We start from the raw sequence: 21,133 nt of genomic DNA, 5'->3' as shown, positions 1-21,133 counted from the left end.
GACTGCAAGGACATTTACGTTGTGAACATTTGATTAACGATGACACTGTAATTTGATTATGAACAGTCATAAGATAAACAAAAATTAATTGTTTGCTCTGAAATGGTATTTTTTCTGCAGTTTACACAAAGCAAGCACTGAAGTTCTGAGGTTTTCACTAATGCAAAACACTGTAGAAAGCTATTGTCATAAAAAGTTCATGAAAATGAAAGCTTAATTTGGAAATCAGAAAATTTATTTTGTCCTCAAAGTGCAATAATTTGGTACTGTTAAGGTTACAGCTAGTAAACAATATGAATGATTTTGGTTTTTCTTTTTCTAGAATAGACAATCAAAATTCTTATATCAGCACCTAGTAAGTTACTGAGAATTCCATGAAATAAATGCCAATTTCATGGCCCAGCATAAACAATCCCTTCTATTCAAACTTCAGCTAGGAACATCATATTACAAAAATGACTCAGGGTTATTTATTGCCGTTTGTCAATTTTTGCTCGTTAGTATTTAAATGGTCTAAGAGCTCAACAAATTAACTTGGACTGAAGAAGGTTTATAAATGTAAAAAGGCTGCTGTTCCAGAATAATTCCCTGAAGAATTTTTTTAAATTCCAGTTAAGAATTTCTCTCTTGGTTTATCTTAAGGCAGTGTGGAATAGCAAATCTGTCTTCTCATACCCCTGAGAAAGAGCTAAGCCACACAGACTGTAGACCATATATTTAACTCAGAGCAAACAGCTCCCAGTGAACAGAAAAGAACCCTCCCTATTTCTCAGTTTTAAATGAAGAAGTTTTTAAACATAGTTTCTTTGCTTTAACCTTCAGATGTGCTGCCAGGGAGCTCTTCGATTATGGGCAGAACAAGACCATTGCTAAAGGAAAATTGCAATTAAAAAGTGTAAGAAGTTGAGTTCTAGTCTGTAATCTGAGTTCTTTGATGTTCAGCAGACATTTTTTTGGAAGGCCTGTAATGGACATTTTGAAGATGTACAGTGATGTATGTAACATCTCCAGCCTTTGAATATGAAACACACATCAGAATTTATTAATTGTGACTAGACAAAGCAAGTTGCTTTTAAAAAACTAAGCCATCTTATTTTACTGTCTCAGTACCAAACCCAAATAAATTCAATTTAATTAAAACAAATCTTACAGAAAGCCAGCATAACAATGAGATTTACACAAACAAATACTACCCCCCCAAAACAAACAAACAAAAAACAACAAAAAATGTTGATTTTCAAGGCTGGTTCATTCCAGTAGTTCAGCTATTGAAAATGGTGTTTGAATTTCCCTTTGACAATACCTGAACTGAATTTCCAGCTTTGTACAAGCTTCTAATTTGTGTTATGCTTTTCTCTACCAAACAGTCCTCTAATACTTCTCCCCCCACCCCCGTGAAGTAACTGCCCTGTTTTCTGTTTTGCAAGTTAGTCGTTTTTACTTGTGTGTAACTTGTTTTCTTCTTTGTAAGTTACCTGTTTTGAGCTGCTTTAAGGAAGAAATTTAACTTAGGACCAAGAAGTAGAACCAGCACCATAAACTCAAACTCGATCAACTCACTAATAACAAACACAGGGATTAAAATAATCTCTCAGACACAGTCAATTCTGTAAACCTCAAATGGGTATAGATGGTTCTGCTGCACTGTTTTCATCTAACCTCATTCCAGGGCCAATGCCTTCCAGACTAAATAGAAGCAGCCCCACTTTCAATGTTTTCAGGAACCCGCCCCACTTATACCCATCCTACAGGAACACCAAAAGCTGACTGCTTTTGGCATGGCATGGATTCAGTATTTACCCCAGACTCTTGCTGCTCAGTGTCTAGCCTGCCCAGAGAGCAGCACGTGCCTACACTGAGGCCTGCTGGCTTTACCTGCACAGAGTCAGACAATTTAAAGACCATGGGAGCTGTAACTTAGTGCAAGCAGCTAAGCAGAGAGCTAGCAAATAGCACCTCAGAGTACTTGTGTGCTCCTCCTTGCTTCATTTAATATTGGGCAGATTTTCAACAAAGAGCAAGAACAGCATTAGATAACTGTTAATATATGCTAATTATACAAGTGTGTCCACTAGTTCAATTAAAGCAGAATGTTTTCAAACATCAGTGTGCTGCTGAGAGGAAAAAACAAACAAAGAAAAACAAACCCCAAAAAACTAACAAGGCTGTGTTTATCCAAAATAAATTATTACAGAGGAGTTTTCTTAAAAGAAAACATTCAGGTTTTGATTATTTGGCTCTTGTGTGATAAAGGATTTCTAGAAAAGTCAAGCAGAGGTGAAGCCTGAGCCTTTCTTAGGCTACCTACAAGAGCAAGCAATAGGATTATTACCTCTATTTAACGGAAACTAAATGGAACTCCCAAGCTTAGCAGTCTTACTGTGAGAGAAAGATCATCATTCTCTATCAAGTTCTTTCTCCCTTGCAGCCAGTCTTAACTGCATATCCACATAGGTCTGCACTCAAAGAACAGTTTTGTGCCAAAAATGCCAAGATGTTAGCTACGAGTGACAATTCACAGTAATAAAAGCTATGACATAAAATTATAAGACAGAAGATTCCATAGGCTGTCAAGTACTGAGAAGCAGTGAAATATTTAAACATAAGCGTTGATACATTTTCTTAGTGCTTGACAAAATAAAGTCAACTTCTGGGACCCCCAGTTACTCTCAGGTGCCATTAAACACTAAAATTTAACAGGTATTTGAAATAAAGAGATGGTGATGATATGTAGTTGTAGGTTTTGGCCTAAGAGGGAAAATACTTAACAATTTAGTTAACCCCTTTTCTTCATGTGTCACTGCTTAATCAATTACTTCTTCAGAAGTAATAAGCAATGTAACTTTACCTATATTCTGAACTGAAATATGCCCAAACCACAGACTGCCCAAAATTGATATCACAAACTTTGGCCTTGCATTTATACATACAATTGTTAGTATATTGCATTAAAAATACATGCATAGGACATGACAATTCTTTTATGTTTAGGTTTAAATATCTGGCACAGTCACCACTTTATCACCATGTAAATTTGGAATAACACAAGAAGTCTTGTCTGTGATCTTAAACATAAAACTTTAATTACTTTAGCACATGAAATGAATTATGTTTAAAATCATGCAGATATTCAGACTGAAAAACAAAATACTTCAAATACAACTGCAGGTTTAAAATCTACTTAGTCAAATATCTACTTTGAGGTAAAAACATAAGAATACTAAGCAATTATAATCTTAACATAAATAAACAAGTATTGATATTTTCAGAACAAAATAAACATGGAAAACAGCAATTTTTAACACATTGGTACAAGAGATACAGTTCACCTACTCTCCTTCACAGTATCATCCACTCATCTGATATAAATCCAAATATACTAAAAAAACTGCATACTACTAAAGCACAGCAGCCAGTTTTCCCCAACATAAGACTCCTACCTGCTTACTGCAGGGTTGGGGCAAATTTTTTGAAAAAATATATTATTTCAAAAATGAAGGGGTTTAATTATACAACTTCCAAACAAGGACACTGAAAGCTGCACAACCAAATCCCCAGTAAATACTACAAAATGCCTTTGGCCAAAATTCCAAATATAAACAACTGAAATTCAGGTCAAAAATACGTGACTAATTAAATCTTTTATGCTATCACTTGCATGCACAAAAGTAGACCAGTTCTGTGTTTGTGCACCTCAGTGTATTTTTGTTTGGTGTTGTTTAAAGTAACTGTTTGTGTAAAGAATCACGTTGCTGCCCAGGGTCCAGCTGCATATTCAGACTCAAAATAACCACAGGCCTCCTCTAAATCACATAATTTCCCCAAGATGACAGTGGTCTCTCAGATTTCTCTAACTTTCAAGAAAAAAAATCATATATATTTTCATCACAAGTAGTACAACTAGAATACAAATAAGAACATTCTGTTATAATCTGCAACAGCTGAGGTTTGCATCTCCTGAACTGATTCACTCATACGAGCAACAATACAAGGAAAATTACATAAAAACTAGAATATAAATATTATACTACACCACGAAACACTACAAATAGAACGTACAAAAATTATATTAGGGCATTAATTATCTGTAAACCTATTAAAAAGAACACCTTAATATTAATACAGTTTGCAAGGTAAACATAACCTACAGTCTAAGTTTTCAAATGGCTGTTTGTCAATGCAGCATAGAACATTTCCATAGTGCAAATCTTACCAACTGTATGAAAGATACCGTCCCCTTCAGAAAAATTCTTTCCCCACCCCCCTCAAAACAATGAGTCACAAAGTCCTATCTCATTTCATTTAGTATAAGATGTGGTTTGAAATATAGTAACATATAGAACCTTAATTTTAACACTGAAAAAAGGCTGAATAATGTTGAGAAATTAAAATTAAAAAGTTAGATATGTTATAGCTGGAAGACATAAAATCCAAAAATATGATCCCTGGAAAAGAGGAAATAAAAAGACACTGATATCTCCTTTTTTTCATCTGTTGGAAACATATTGTATGACAGTACAGCAGGGTCCCTATATTGTACAACAACCACAAGATTACTTTAATTGCTGAAGAATCACAGTGTTAAGTATATCTGCTTCTTGTAGTGTCAGGCTTTCATCTGTCAGCTCTTTATTTGGAAAGGTAGTCACGAGAACAAAATCTGTTGTTGCAAAAGCTGGACGGGACTGGATAATGAAATCTCGAATATGCTTAATCCTGTGAAAAGGATATGGATATGAAAACCCTGTAATTCAAATAATTTTAACATCACTGTCAAAAGTTTCATTATTAATTAGCATATTCCAAAAAGGTGAAATTATTGATGGAAGAAAGAAACTTAAAATAAATGGTTGCAGTGAAAAGAAAGCACTTCAATAGCAAGAGGTTTCCCCTACTTTCACTTGGCAGTGAACAATAGTTAATATTAACAGTCACATATACAGTATAACAAGGATAATTTAATTTTATAAGAGATGGATAAAAAAAATAGTATTTTAGATAAAATCCTGAAATTTGAGGTTTTTCTATTAAGACATTAAGCTGAGAATAAATCTGTGAAGATCTTCTGTAATTAATAAGTTGGCAAATTTACTGTAGCCAAATAAGCAGGGATTTCAGCTTTCTATCAGTCTCTAAGGCCTATGACATAAGTAATGCACTTTAGCAGCTGATTTTGATCATATATATAAAGATAATTATAAAAACTCACTGTCAAGAAAAAGTTAATAATAATTAAACAAGCTCCAATCTAGGTTGTTACACATAATAATGGCAAATTTACCACTTCTACCCTTCCATGCAGACAGAAGAACACACCACTCAGCTACAGAGGCTCCCAATAAGCCCCATGGTTTGTCTCAGTCACTTCTCAGCAGATGCTGTGAAGAAAGGATCTGGGCCTGTACTCTTAGGGTACCAGGATTTCAGGATATTATCAGATCTAAACTATCAAAAAATACTGATGTATCTTCCTCCCTACTAGCATCTCAGCTAAAATTTCCTCACTGTGCCCTGTGCATACTGTCAGGTAAAGAAAGCTACACTTTGTCCTTATTCTGAGCCAGAAGGAAAAAATGGAAACAGATGAGCTCTCCATGTAACAATATTAACATGGAAATGGATACATGGTAACACCATCTCCAAGTCAGGATTCAAGCTGCAGCCGTGTTCTAACACAATTGTGCATATTTCAAATTAAGGCTGGCTTCAACAGTGCTCAAACATGGGTGGAACTGCTGCCCAAATCTCTGCCCAAAGATCTCTTGGCAGTGGCAGGGAGAGCTTTTCAGAACCTTGCACTAACATAACCTTATGGGGTTGGCCAACACCGCTTGTGGCACTGCCCCAAGGTCAATAAAATTGGTGCCAGGCTCTAATCAGCAAAGCTACTAAAAAATCTAAAACCTACATCAAGTTCACACACTGCCAATTCTTAGGAGATGACCATCCAAAACAGAAGCTGGTTCTCAGTATTATGTTCACCCACATGCTGGAATTGCAAATGGGCATGAAGTGTCTATATACCCTTCTGCATATGGGCTGCATTCTACACTTACAGCTCATGTCATGTTTTGTCACAACCTCGAGTATAACAAGGTAGAAAGCTGGAATTCTTGAATATGGGCCAAAGAATTTCTCTGCCCATAGTGTGGACTATATTCCAATTGAGACTATACTCCACACTTAGCAATAAAGTGCTTTCATAGTGCTCCCCAAGTCATCCACCTGGTCTGCCCAAGAAGGGCCCAGGGCTGGGATGACTACATAGTGGGGCTATACAGATTTCAGCTGTCCTGGGAATAGTTATGGCTTGTACTACGTCCTTGAAAAAACTAAAGAACATAATTGGCTATAGAAGTCTGTACAGAAGTTGCAGTTATCAAATATATTGTGTTTCCAAGTACAGAATTTTTGACAGTCAGTTTATCATATATCCATGTAATGAAAGTGACACATTTCAACAAGGCTGGTATTTCCCCCTCTTTGATGTCCTGCAGAGACTCATTTAATGACACACAAACTTATTGAAATAGTTACTGTTACCTGCGTTGAATCAATTTACCTGTGTGTTTGATTAAATCTTTGTATTAATCGGCTTCCATCTGCTAATCTAATTTGAATTTTAGTTGCTGGCATGGAATCATCAATCAGAACAGGTGCATTAAGAATGGATTTCTCCTCCTCTTCTGGGGAAGAAGGTGTGCTTACTATTTCAGGTGTAAGGCTATAGGATTGGAGAAAAAAATAAACCAGATGTTACTAATGGAACCATGACAAAGTAGTCTGAAATTTTCAGTCACAGGAATGAAACAGCATATGAATACAGAGCACAGAACTTTTTCACCTTCCAAGCTTTTGCCCTTCGCCACTGAAAGCTTTGAATCGCAGTCTGGGCTTCACATATTCCTGTTCCTGGTGATCTTCCATATCCAAATTTACCTGGCCACCATGAACAAGTCGCTGCAGTTCCAAAGGAATTTCCCTTAATTACAAAAACAATACATTACAATAATAACATTTTCAATTACATTCTGAACTGCAAAAAGAAATCACCCAAAAAGTACACACACAGTATGAGTCAATCTAATGTTATGTATACTTTGGAAGTCACATTCAATTATTTTATGAATTGATTTAATCCTAAAAGAAGAAAAAAAAAAATCAGCGAACTAACAGTCAAAACCTAGAATATACTGACAGCTGAATCAAAGAATGAATGAGGAAAAAATGTCAATATAAACGTTGTGGAGACAAGTACCATTCAGAGTTAAACCACCAAAGGAACCAAAGTATTCCAAATTTTTAAGTGCCCCACATATCTGGTGACAAATACAGACTGTATTTTATGGGTTCAGGCAAAGAAGAAGTCTGGAGCTTTTAATAAATGTGTGGAGAAAGGATTTTTCTTCATTTCAAAGACATACCTCAGAAAAGTTGTCATTTTAACTTACCCTCTTTTAACAGACTCAAGAAATTGAGCATTTGTTGGATCTGAATAGGATCTCAATTCGCCATCATCTAAACTGAATCCGTTCCTCCACAGTTTCAGCAAAATTTGAACCTATGAAGCAAAACAAGCAAAAAAAAAAGTGAAGGAAGACAAATAAGGCAGTACAATTTCACACAGAACTAGTTATAGAAATTTTGATCTATACTAAACAGATTTTGTACAAGACCACAAACAAGAAGGCAAATGACAAAATAAGAACAATAAATTGCACTGTAACTATCATTGTTAGATTATTTTTGAAAAAGCCCAATAGTTATAAACTACTATCTTCTTCTAGACCACTTTCCTACCTCGGGAAAAAGAATATCTTTATCTGCTATCCATGACATAAAGTATGATACAGTGAAGGTGTAGTGATCTTCAGAATGTTCCAATTACTTTCAAAAGCAGTAAACATTTTTATTGAGAAATTAAGAAATTAACCCATAAAATTACAAATTACTGCTGATACCTCAGTTACAGCAAAACCTACACTTTCCTCAAATTATTACATGCTGAACTCCAACAAAGCTGAAAGTAGCTCCATTCAGTTCAAATGCTAAGAATCCTGGAAACCAGCCCCCTTTGCTCCCTTCTTATTTTGCTACATCCTACATGAAAAGTCCAGCCATAGCCTTCCAGCTTAAAAACCTGCACCTTTCCTCCCTCTAAGTGCTTTGCCATCCAGCAAAACTAGACTTCCCCAGCCAGTATAACTGGCCTTCCCTCAAAAACCTATTTGTGCTCCCAGGTATGGAAAGCCCACTCCAACAGGATTCTGGCTGGGTACAACTGGCTGTCACTCGGAATAGAAGGCAGCAGTTCCTTGTGTGGCACGACAGCACCCCCTAGCCAGAACCACATCCTTTGGCCTTATTGTTTGTTTCTAGACAAGCTGAAAATTAGACAGACATTCACAAAAATAGCAAAGTGCAGAAAACCTCGTTTCTCCCCACCCTCTCCTACACATCCTGCTTTTTAAGTGATAGAAAAAAAAGGCCTCTAACCTGCTGTTTCACCTTCCCTAGAATACATCCAAGCTCTCCAGTTTGAGATGGCCTGCTTTGCAAGCCACAACAAGAATCAACTCCTACAAGGATTAAAATGTTAGCATAGCTAAGAGAATCCAGGACAACATCTGGTGGATAGTAATTGAAAAGGAAGAGTGCTAAGAATTTTAAAGTAATTTACTTCTGACAGTTCCAGAGGCCTTAGGGATATCCAATAAACACCTCTTCAGAGACTTCAACAATTTCTACTGAACACGTAGCTAATATTTAGATAATATTTTTTCCCCATAAACATAGTTACAGTAAGACTGGCATTTCAAGCCGTAAACATAATTAAGCAGGCCTCTGTCAGAGCTACTGTTTTCTGCTATGAATTTTACTTACATCCTGATTTTCTCCATATATGTATTCAGAGTGCTTTTGTGATGAGTCACCCAATCTGTATCCACCACCAGAAAATGACTGAAAAAAATACAAAGAAAAGCTTATAAAATAATTATCTGAAACAGATTATTAAAATTCTTACCTAGGTGCAAAAAAAAACAAAAGAAAAAAAAAAGCCATCCACAAGGTTGCTTCTGTGATAACAAGCAAATACTGTTCTATTACCAATTTTCCAAGTGGAAAATTCTATCTAGCCAGACACAGTCAGGCTAAGCAAGTTTTGTGACACATTTCAGCTTCTGTTCTGTACACTTTTTCAAACATAAGACTCATAGAATACTTCAGGTTGGAAGAGATCTTTAAAGGTCACAAACTTGAATGTTTCCAGGAATGAGGCATGCACCATCTCCCTGAGCAACCTGTTCTGGTGTTTCACCACACTCATTGTAAAAAATGTCTCTCTTATACCTGGTGTGAATCTACCCTCTTTTAGTCTAAAACCTTTACCCCTTGTCCTACCAAAACAGGGCCTGCTAAAAAGTCTATCCCTATTTTTCTTACAGGCCCCCTTTAGGTGCTGAAAGTCTGCAATAAGGTCTTCCCAGACCCTTGTCTTCTCCAGGCTGAACAATCTCAACTCTCTCAGCCTTTCCTCATAGGAGAGATGCTCCATCCCTCTGATTATTTTTGTGGCTTTCCTCTGGACTCGCTCTAACAGGTCCATGCCCCTCTTGTGCTGTGGATCCCAGAGCTGAATATATCACTCCAGGCAGGCTCTCACCACAGTGGAGTAGAGGGGCAGCATCCCCTTCCTCACCCTGGTGCCCATGCTTCTTGTGATGCAGCCCAGGACATGTTTGGCTTTCTGGGCTGTGAGTGCACATTGCTGGGTCATGTCCAGCTTTTCATCCACCAGTAGCCCCAACACCTTCCCCAGAATTGTTTTCAATCCTTTCATCCTCCAGCCTGTGCTGATACTGGGGGTTGCCCTGATGCAGATGCAGGATCCTGCATCGGGCATTGTTGACCCCATGAGGTTCCCATGAGCCCATTTCTGCTTATCCAGATCTCTCTGGATGGCATCCAAGACCTCAGGCACTTAAAGTGCAACACTCAGCCTGCAGACTTGCTGAGAGTGTGCTCAACCTCACTGTCTGTGTGAATGATGAAGGCATTAAACAGCACTGGTCTCTCTAGGGATAACTTGTCACCAAACTCAACCTAGACACTGAATTGTTGACTAGAGCTCTCTAAGAGCAATTCTAAGATTTGGGTAAGATTTGGGATGCAAATTTAGTCTGGTTTCTTATTTAATCAACTGTAATTTAAAATAAAGCATATTATTCCACTTCATGATGATTTCTAATAATTTTCTCTGAAACTGTGTCATTCTTTCTCTTTATTTTCGAGAGCAAGCTGTTTGAACACAGACAATATAAAATTGTGTTGAGCAAATCTGCTATTTACAAATCACAGAAAGGTACTTGTTCTCCTGTGGTTTGATGAATTTCAGAGACACAAACATAAAGAGAGGTTAACACACTTCTTAACTTTTACCTTGGCTTTACTGAAATCACCAGATGCTCTCGAGGCTTCATCTAATGGGACAGCCCCATGTTCTTTTGCTTCCTTGAAGAGTTCAGCAACAATTTTACTTGGATTATTAGAAGCCCCAGAAATCTGTAATCCTCTATATTCCGAGTCACCTGAATAAAATCTTTAGAATAATAATGCACATAAGCATCAATGTTTTAAATAACAAGCACAATTTTTCTCTTTCCACCAAAAGAAAAAAAAATTAATAAACAAAGAAACAAATTTGGCACAAAACCTTTTATTTCTGACAAATATTTCATTTGGTTCTGACCTTCTCAACAATACAAGCAGCATTATACCACAGACATTTGACTAACAAAGATGCAAAGTGCCTTCTGGAACAGATCCCAAAGATCAGAGGGCAAGGCCATAAGTTTTAAGCGAGCACAGTCCTGATGGAGCTGGGCATCTTATATGGCTGTCACCTACCCTCAGAAAGACTGATTTCCTCATGGGACTGTGCCTAGATAGAATATAAATTCACAGCTAACACCACCTTAGCAGAACAAGTATAAAACTGTTCTTGGAAAATCTGAACAGTGCAACAATTTGATTTTTTAATTCAAAGATCTAGCGTACTTCCATTTCCAACAGTATCAGAAACAGAAAAATTTTAATAACTATAATTAACTTTTCAAGGCATTTTAAAACCTGCAGAAACTGTTGTGAAAGCTAATTTGTGGATTTTTTTTTCCTTCACAGCCATTACTAGCTCTTGAAGACAAAATGTTAAACTACAAATAATTCTGTTCAACACTGTATCTGCTTGATAATGAAGATCAAGATATTCCTTGAGAATTATATTGAGAAAGGCACTACAATCTCTAAATACTATTGGAATAGATGCTGTAAAAAAATCTGGCAAACCTGAATGTTTCACTTTTGATTACAGGAAGCATTAATAACTAATATCTGGCAAATCAATTAATCCATGTGAAACTGTTTCTCAGACCAATGCCTTCACAATGTGTTGATTCCATCATAGTTTACAATTACCAGAAAAGAGTATTGAGTATGAGGGTACTGTACAATCATACTGTTTTAACAATGCCATGTAATTGTCAATCCCTGAGTAACATGTCTCCTTTGCATATAAATCTGTGTTTATTACCCCAACTACCATTTATATGGAAAAATCTTTAATTATTAGATTTAAAAGAATGATAGTGGTAAGGATATGAAACAGGAATTCTTATCAGAACTTATATTCAAGAAAGAAAGGAAGTACTCATTTGAGCAATAGATACACAGAAAAATTCAGGATATTCAGAAAGACAAAAAAGTTTTTTGAGTACAAGTATAAGTTACAACCTTTATGACCATACAGGTTAAGGCATCTACAGGTCCTACATCACTCCAGCCAGATTCTGCTAAATATAATTTTACAACAACAGTGTACAGCTAACACTATAATAAGTCCCCTAGCTCTTTGCAGCATAGACCTAGCTCATGCATTTTGAAAGAACATGAGAGAACAAAGTGTGAATGTGACACAAACCCCAACTACTTTCACAATTGTTACGCTGGTTTTTTGTTTTGCTTTAAAATACCTTTGGTTTTCTTTGTCATCACTCATGCTTCTCTCTGGTTTTCTCAACCTTTTAAGAGAATCCAGTTTAAGACTGCCAAGAGAATAAAAGAAAACATTTGAAGATGACTGGCACATAAACATTGCATCTAACTTCTGAAACGACCTCTTTTTCAAAAACTAAGAATATTGAGTTGTGTTCTCTGGTTTTTGGGGTTTTGTTTGGTTGCTTGGTTTTTTGGGTTTGTTTTGGTTTGGGGTTTTTTTTGCCGAAGTACACAGCCATGAATGCTTCTCAGTGAACAAGGGGGAAAGGGCACATGTAGAACAGAGGCATTTTGCATTAACACTTGGACTGGATGGTCACTATAGGTCTATTCCAATTGAACTATTTTTTTCTAGCACAGAAGAGCAGCACTGTTTCCATGCAATTAATGCACTGCTCTCATCTGAGAGCAAACTGAAGTCACTTATTCATCTCTTCTTTCTCACACAGATTCCAGTATGAATGCCAACAAATAACAAGTATTTGCCAACTATCACACTGAAGTATTTGAGATACTGTATTGCAGCTTCTCATTTGGTTGGGAGTGGGAAGTTATAACTTCATGAGATGTACTGGTAAATGGAGCTGTTTGCTTTATTTGTTTGTAAACTTAGTTCTGTGTAGCTGGTTAGTCAGCTTAGGTGGTTTCACCGAAAGAAACAAAAAAATCTCAAAACCCCCATACTTCTGAGTGTTGCATACTCTGCTAAAGTCTCTCTTCCTGAAGAGAGTTCCTGAAGTTCATTTGCAGTGAACTTGAAGCATAACTGGTGACTAAGATCTTTTCGGTTGCTTGACCTCCTTTAACAGAGATCCATATTGGTGGCAGTGATTCAAAAACAAACCACATACAAGACTTTTTATGGCATCACTGTCAATAGTTTTATAAATATTTATTTTCTTTAAATGATTTTTAAAAAAATTAAAAACTGGCAAGATACTTTTGCAAAAAAATACAACACTATGCTGAATCTTCAAATGTTATGTGAACTGCAAACACTGCAGTTTAGAAGTGTCTTAGCAAAAGCTGGACTGAAATATAGATATGCATCTTTCCTTCCACCTGCCCAACCCAGACAAATTCATTAAGAAGCCCTTCTTGTTTCTGTCATCCCATAGGAACCTACTAAGGAACCCACCAGTAATTTTTAGAATCACTATTTGTCTCATCAGACACTGCCATAAATACAACACTAAAAGCAGCTCACTTGCCAAGTTTCACACAAGCTGCTGATTTACTGAATTTTGAAGAAGCAAAGAACTGCAGTAATTTTCTGAGTCAACCGATTTCCAAATTCTGTTTGTGTAAAAAAAAGAACAACACAGCATTTTGCTTATAAAATCTCACATGAAGTGGGTTTAAAGGGTTTTGGAATACCTGGAATACCAATTGGTAAAAAGGCTCTGAAATAAGTTTTAAAAGCATTCTGAGAAGACAGACGACACATTATGGTAGGGATTGTAGGGATTCACAATTTTTGATTATGAATTGCCATAGATTGCTTTTAATACAAGAAGGAGGTCTAGCAGGAATGACAAAGGTTTTTTAGCTAATAAAACAGCTATCCACGCATTTCTGAAAAATAAAACACATCTTACCTCTGTGACACCTTTGGGTTACTGATCTTTGTAGCTGTTGGCTTGTCAGAACACAATGACTGTCTTTTAGCTTCATCTTCATATAACTCTGCCAAGGCCAGCTGTAGGAAACAGAACTCTTTTTTTAAGTCTGTAACTCTAGAACTACATATAGAATAGAAATAAGACAAAAATTAATGTGAAATATGCATCTCTCCAGAAAATCAGAAACACCAACATGAGAAACCCCAACTAAAATTAACTTCCTTTGTGCTTTATGAAAAAAGCCCAAACTACACAATGCTTAAATGGCATTATGACTCAGAACTTGTACTCTGCTATCCTTTGGTTTCCACTGCTTCACTGGCTATGTAAAATTTGTATTAGATTCAGAGTCACAAGAGTAAATGCACACAGAGGTATTAAGCATCAGCTTAATATCTTAATGGTAACAAAGGGAAATAAAGCAGCAACCTAACCCTCTGATAGAAGCAAATAATGAATTTTACAAACACTTTATATAGAAATGCAAAAAACATAACTTAAGCTTGTACTAGGGTGAACAACAAATTCAGTCTTGTTGGCTTGAATTCAAGGCATCACTCCACAAATACTGACACAAATCGCAACAACTTTTCACAGAGATTCCCAAAATGCTGCTATATCACTGGCAAGTTCATTCTTAGAAAGTTATGGAAGAGACCTACAATGTCACTTCAGCAATTTTTCTTTTGTCCTGAATAAGACTCTACTTTGTCAGATCATCCTTAGTTTTGTCCCCAAACCACTCCGATCACAGTATGTGATTGATATTATCATTTTATCATACACACAAAAAAAGGTACTAGGCTACAATTTCATTACAGTTTTATGCAGAGGGGATACACATTAAAATAAAATGAGACATCGTCTGTCCTTGAAAACACACTGCTATGAACACAGGGTATTAATCTCATACTATTTTTGTTGTTTTTATAATATTATGAGGCATTTTCTGCAGGGAAAAATTAAATATGAGGAATTATATCCATTAAGAAAATTAAATTGAGAAAAGAGAGTCCAAAAACGTGCTGAAGACCTCTGTTCCATCTGAGGATAGCAGAAAATATATTTCAGATACGTAAAGTTGATGGGTAAGTCATAGACAACATACCCTGTACCATCCCTAATCCAAGGACTGAGGGATGCTGAGAGAACATCGAAGGGATGGCCAGGCTTCTGTGCTTTCCTCATACTCCTCATGTCTCTTATTGTGGCACCACAAATCAAGCACAGACCCAGGAGGGAACTTCCTTGGGGTTTAACACTTACTGTATCAGTATGTATCCAACCAAAATTCCAGTCTGCTTCAGCTAAGACCTTATGATCTGAGAGTATTAACTCAGGCTTTATTACTGTTACATATTGTAACAATAAAAAAGCAATCCTGGAGAATAACACAACAGTAACACTGGAAAAGAGAAGGCTCTAGAGAGATATCATTGGGGCCTTTCTGTACTTAAAGGGAGCTTAGAAAAAAGAGAGCAACTTCTTACGCGGGCAGATAGTGATAGGACAAGGCAGATTGATTTTAAACTACAAGAGGAGAGATTTAGATTAGATATTAGGAAGAAATTCTTTATTCAGAGGGTAGTGAGCCATTGGAACAGATTTCCCAGAAAAGCTATGGATGCTCCATCCCTGGCAGTGATCAAAGCCAGGTTGCATGGGGCTCTGAGCAACATGGTCCAGAGGAAGGTGTCCCTGCCCATGGCAGAGGGGCTGGAAGCAGATGATCCTTAAGATTCCTTCCAACTCAAAGCATCCTCTGATTGCAGCAAAAATATTCTTTAGAAGAAATATGAAAATTCCAAACACTAATCAACAAAAAAACTATACCCATCTTTCTCTATTAATAATGTATAATTAAACAGAATAAGGGCAGTTTCAGTTACTAAGTTTCACCTGTTTTCCAATCAATTTCTTGCTAAAAGATTTTGAACCTTCATAAAGTGACAAATGACATGCAGAAAAGGGAATACTGCGAAAAGAGTTTGTAATTAAGATTTAAGTACAAATGGTCAATTACATTTGTGATCACATGCTACTTTTCCCACATACACCTGGGAAAAGATCTTGTCCTTAGTCTTACATCACATCTGCAGAAACTGACATTTTCATACGGGACAAGACATTCCTATCGAATAATCAGGAAATGCAATGGCACTGCATTTACGAACAGTTAAAACCCAACTAGTGAAGTGTGGGGAGAGCCCTTCCCGTTCCCCGGAGTACGGAGCACACGCCGTTTCCTAAAGGGCCTAGTGCTCTTCCAGAAGCGTCCTCCCCTTTCCAGCCTCAGAAGGGGCGTGGGAGCTGAAGGAGGAAAAGCCGGCTGGGCTCCGAGGGCAGGTCGGGACAGCCCCGGCGGGGGACGCGCACAGCGCCCGCTCCCCTCAGGGGCGGCCCGAGGGAAGGCCTGGGGCGCCCCCGAGGGGACGCGGCGCTCCGCCCGGCCCGGCCCCGCCCCGGGAGCGGGGCGGCACCTCCGCCCTCTCACCTGCAAATCCCGGGCGCTGGGCGGGCGGCCGCCGCTCCGGGGCTGCCGATCCCGGCGGCCGGCGGCGGTCGGAGCCGCGGGCACATCCCCGTCCGGCTGAGCGGGCGCTGCCCCGCCGTCCGCCATCTTGTGGAGGCGGTGGCGAGAGCCGGGCGGGGCGGGGCCAGCGGCGGCGGAGCGGCCGCCATGGCAACGGGAGGGGCCGGGCCGGGCCCACCGTGCCGGCCCCAGCTCCGCCGAAGGGGAAGACCGGCGCCCCGATCATCAGAACGTTCCAGTGCTTATACACTTCAGCAAAGCCATCAGCATTCGTTCGAGGCGAATTGCGTAGCTTGTCTGTCAGTACTCAAAGCCCTGCTTGTTGGCTGTATGACTTGCTTCTCATGCTGCTTAGTCTGCAAGTGCAGTTCTTCCCTCTCTTTGAGTCTGGGGTCCATTTTGAGTCGGTGGTCAAAGAATTGATGGTTGCGGTCGCCCGCTGCCGGAATTACCCATCACAGAATCAAATAGGCTGGAACAGACTTCTGAAATAAAGTCCAGCCTGTGACCCAACACCACCATGTCAATTAGACCATGGCACTGAGTGCCCCATCCAGCCTTTCCGTAAACACCTCCAGGCATGGGACTCCACTACCTCCTTGGGCAGCCCATTCCGATCTCTTACCCCAATTTCTTTGAAGAAATTCTTCCTAATGTCCAACTTAAACCTTCCCTGGCTCAGCTTAAGAGTTTTGTCTCATCCTGTTGCTGGGAAGAAGTGGTCAACTCCCACCTGGCTACAACCTCCTTTCAGGGAGTTGTAGAGAGTCAGGGTCATCCCTGAGAACTCTTTTCTTCAGTATAAACAACCCCAGCTCCCTCAGCTACTCCTCATAGGAGTTGTGCTCCAGACCCTTCACCAGCTTTGTTGCCCTCTTCTGGATCTTTCCCCTGCTTACTGCTCAGTTCTGCTGACTTCATTCCCAGTGGCCCTTGTCCAGACGACCTTTGGTCTTGGGATTGTCTTCTCTTTTCCTTAAAACAGCTCCTTTTCTTTCAAAGTTAGCATGACGCCATATTTTATAGGGTGTCCTTGCAGTCATCTGGGGCCAGCTGTTCTGCTTGTGTGCCTCCCAAACTCCTTATGCTCCAGCCTGCTCACTGGTGAGGCAGAGTGGGAAGCACAAAAGGCTTTGATGCCATTTAAGCCCTGTTCAACAATGGTCAAAGCACCATTGTGTTACCGACATGGGTTTTCAGTCACAAATCCAAAACAGAGCATTTATGGAAAATTGACCCCAGCCTAGACAGGATGAAGAACTCTTGACTGTGACCAGAAAGATGAACTGCAGTACTGTGAAGCTGTAGCTGAAACAGCCAGCTAACCATCCTCAGTTTTCTCTAGGGCTGTTCAGTTCAAGCACCTGCTGCTTTCTAATCAATCTCTCTAGACTCTGTTGACACTGGATTACAGTCCAGAAACACTGGTAATGGTGGCAAATGGAGCTGGGATTTCACAGAACTGTTTAAGCTGAACTGTTAAAATGTACACTTCATGCCTTCAAAGTCAGCCAAACTCTCAGTGAAAATGCAGACAGAACAGTCTGTCCCAGCCCACAAACAGCACAGGAAAAAACATGATCTGGTAGCCATGATCTGGATCAAGGGTCGATGGTGACACTGGTGACACTGGTCTCTATGCTGGTGATAATATTGTTCTTATGGAGTATGTAGATATGAATGATTGTGCTTTTTTTCTACAGAACTATATTGTGTGCTTGACAAAGAAGAATGGCACCACTGAGGAGATATATTCTATGTATACATATTTATATAACATTGCATATATAATACATTTCATGCAGCTCCCACATTCTGAACTTTATATGCTGATGATGTATGCTTGCAATGAACTCTTTGCTTGATTTAGGAAAAAATGAACCTGAATAGACATAGGATCTTCCCTCAGCTGGCTCTGTACTTGAAACATTCATATTAGGACTATGCCAAGCACAAAGCTTTAGTTATGTTATTTCATTCAGCCTTCCTTGGGTTGATACATGGTGTGCAGCTGCTGTCTAAGTCAAAATGTCCTGTGGTGATGCAGACTAAATTAGCAGAGAGGATGTCTAAACTGTAATCACTTTAAAAGCCAAATAACTTTATTATAAAATCAGTTTTTTATAATTTGGTGTACCATATTTTGACAAGCATATCTTCCCTAAATATTGGCATTATTCCTGTCTGTCTTTCTCTGAGATTGCCTCCTCTGCTTGAGGCTGTCAACAACATTTCAAGAGATCACCTGAATATAGATCAGCACATAATTATTTTCTCAGTGAAATTTATATTGTCACAGATATCTGGAAATTTAAATTTGTGCAACCCAAGCATCCATTTTAATTTGCATAACATTATTCTTGTGACCAATGTTTTCTCACACTGCTACAGATTTAAAACAGTTAATTACTACCTGACAGCTCTAGTTCTTTAATTAAATTTGGTACTGTATTTTTCTTTATGTCTAAAATTCTCTTCAACTATCCTAGATATTTTTCTCCTAGGGACTAAAACTAGCAGCATTTACAATCTTCTTTTTGGCAGTCAGGCCTTTTTTTCCCAAAATTTCACTACAATGTCGGTGCTGTCCAAAAACAAACATAAAAACACAAGTTAAACTAAAATAATAAATAAAAAGTACATATATAAAGTGACAAAATTTTCCATGCTAGAGTGTGGAGAATGCAGATAAGTAAGACAAAAACTTTTGAATGTGCTTCCGAAGCCCCAGTGAGCTATAATATTTTATTGATTAGAGAATTTGTATCTCTCTTACCCAAGAAGCAAATGAGTAAGTGCTGACATAGCATTTGTATTTAAATGAATTTGCTTGTTTTTTGCCAAAAATGCATAGTCCTTTAAAACTGGTTTTGTGACTAGTGGGCAGCAGGGAATTCCCTGATGCTAATGCTTCTCCATGAGCTTCAGTCCCATGAAGCTTGTGCTGGAAAGGGAGGAATGTAATAAGGAGCAGGGCATCTGTGCTTTGTGGTTGTGAAGGAAACTGTTTTAGAGGGAAATTTCCCTATTTCCCTCAGAAGATAATTTAGGAGCAAGAAAAGGCTTGGGTGAACACAATGGGTTGTCATGGCCTATGATCACAATGTACCAGCTGTTTTGCAATTGATTACATTGTATGATAAATTAAAGGAAAATTTTTAGGAGCTGAGAGATTCACATTTGTATTAAAAAAAATAAAATCAGCACCAAACACCAAAACAAATAGAACATAGTCTGTTAAAAATCTACACACATTTCTGATTTCTAAAGCACTACAATTCTTAAACTCAGTATGTTAAAATAGGCCTTTTGTTGCTGTTGAGGTCTAATGGTCTGCTATTTCATCATCATTTCAACCTAGAATTACTTTGGCCTAACTCTGCAATTTGCATTGGATTTTATTACAAATTTTGTATTACAATAACTGCAAAAGAGCAACAGTGTCTTCATTTCCCTGCTCACTTTGGTTGTCTCCAAATGCTTCATCATGGACAGCATTTTGGGTTTTGCCAGTTATATTTATCTAGGATTATTAAAAGATTTAATAATGTATCATGCAGTTATGAGATCTATAAATGACAGGTATTTGGCTTTTACTTGACAAGAATTGTACTTGCAAAGTTTTCTGTCAAAGGCTAAACAGTAGAATAAAATGTAAGATTAAGAGAGGAGAGAAATAGGAAAAAAAGCCCAAGCAAACAAAAAAAAACCCCATCAAAACAAAACAAAAAGTCTACTCCAAAGCTATGGCTTCAGCTGTAGCATACAAGAGCACAATTGAACTGCTTCCAGTTACAGTGAACAAATGAGGCTGGTCACTTCAATACCTTTGAAAAGAAAATGTAAGTCATTAGGATCCCCTGACAACCTTTACTTTGCAGTTCACACTATGTGAGCAAAGGGTTCAAGAACAAGAGAAGGCAACAGAGAAGTTTAAGGATATCAGACAAACCTTCTGCACGCAATGCATGTGAAATAAAAAGTGAAGTAGGTATGTTATTGTATTTTTAAGGCTATTTTGAGATCAAACCTTTCTGCTTTTCCTGCAGATGCTCTGAAAATCAGGATATTTAAATTCATTCTGCCAGTGCTAATGTATGTTTATTTCATCTTGATGCTCCAGTAGCCATGTCCTTGCCTCCCTCAGGGGAACTAATGGGTGCAGAAACATAGTACAGATAAAACTGAAGGTTTCAGAGGTTTGACAATTGGTCTGTAGTGCAGCAACTGCTGCAAACCAGGTTTATGAGACTGCAGTAGGAAAGCATCTTGATGAGGAAAAGCAGTGAGGACATATTTACACCGATATGAGAGCAAACCTACAGGCAGTAGGTCGATAAAAGACCTTCCACTGCTACTGCTGTGGGAGAAGCTGGAAAAATAGACCTATTGAACAGTTCAACAGGACTAAGGAAGCCAAATACCTACAAATCTATATCCTGCATTCCTTATTTCCATTTCTCCCTGTATATCTCCTCCCATTATATCCCAGTTCCAAGCCAAAATGTCAGCTTCTTCCTTTCTGTCCTCCCTAAGGCCATTTTAAAATCTTCAGCCACTTCTGGAAGTGCCATTAGCATTTTTGTGTCCCCAGTATTCTTGCACTGCAATGGTCCTTCTCCCCTGACATGTGTCTTGGATACCTATTTTGACCCCACACTTGGATCATGGACATCATCTGCTGAGTCTTGTCCAGAGCTAAATGTATGGCTGGCTGCCTCCCAGAAGAATGAACAGACTTCATTATCTTAATATTTCCCTTTTCCAATTCATGGGTAAGATATCTCCACTTCACTTGGCCATCTATTTGGTAGATTTGGCTATCTAGCAAAAAGGAAGCATTGAGTTCAATATAGCACCAAAAAAAGTGATATATTTTGTCATCTAAAATTAGAAGATGCATTCAGCTGGATTGGAAACATAT

The 21,133-nt window shown here is 38.3% G+C and overlaps 1 protein-coding gene across 1 annotated transcript; it reads right to left on the bottom strand.

Moving 5' to 3' along the window:
• Positions 1-3,059: 3,059 nt before the first annotated feature.
• Positions 3,060-16,314, bottom strand: UBXN2B (UBX domain protein 2B). The gene is made up of 9 exons (XM_014872996.2): positions 16,171-16,314; positions 13,653-13,753; positions 12,030-12,101; positions 10,441-10,600; positions 8,884-8,961; positions 7,452-7,561; positions 6,845-6,982; positions 6,563-6,724; positions 3,060-4,716 (listed from the first exon to the last, which is right to left on the bottom strand). The coding sequence occupies exons 1-9, from the start codon at positions 16,294-16,296 to the stop codon at positions 4,554-4,556; spliced, it is 1,110 nt and encodes a 369-aa protein (XP_014728482.1). The 5' UTR covers positions 16,297-16,314; the 3' UTR covers positions 3,060-4,553.
• Positions 16,315-21,133: the final 4,819 nt, after the last annotated feature.

The sequence above is a fragment of the Sturnus vulgaris genome, chromosome 1 (assembly GCF_052056855.1).
Source record: "Sturnus vulgaris isolate bStuVul1 chromosome 1, bStuVul1.hap1, whole genome shotgun sequence".
Lineage (NCBI taxonomy): Eukaryota > Metazoa > Chordata > Aves > Passeriformes > Sturnidae > Sturnus > Sturnus vulgaris.
The sequence above is the reverse complement of the archived record's forward strand: the minus strand, read 5'-3'. Positions and strand labels throughout refer to the sequence as shown.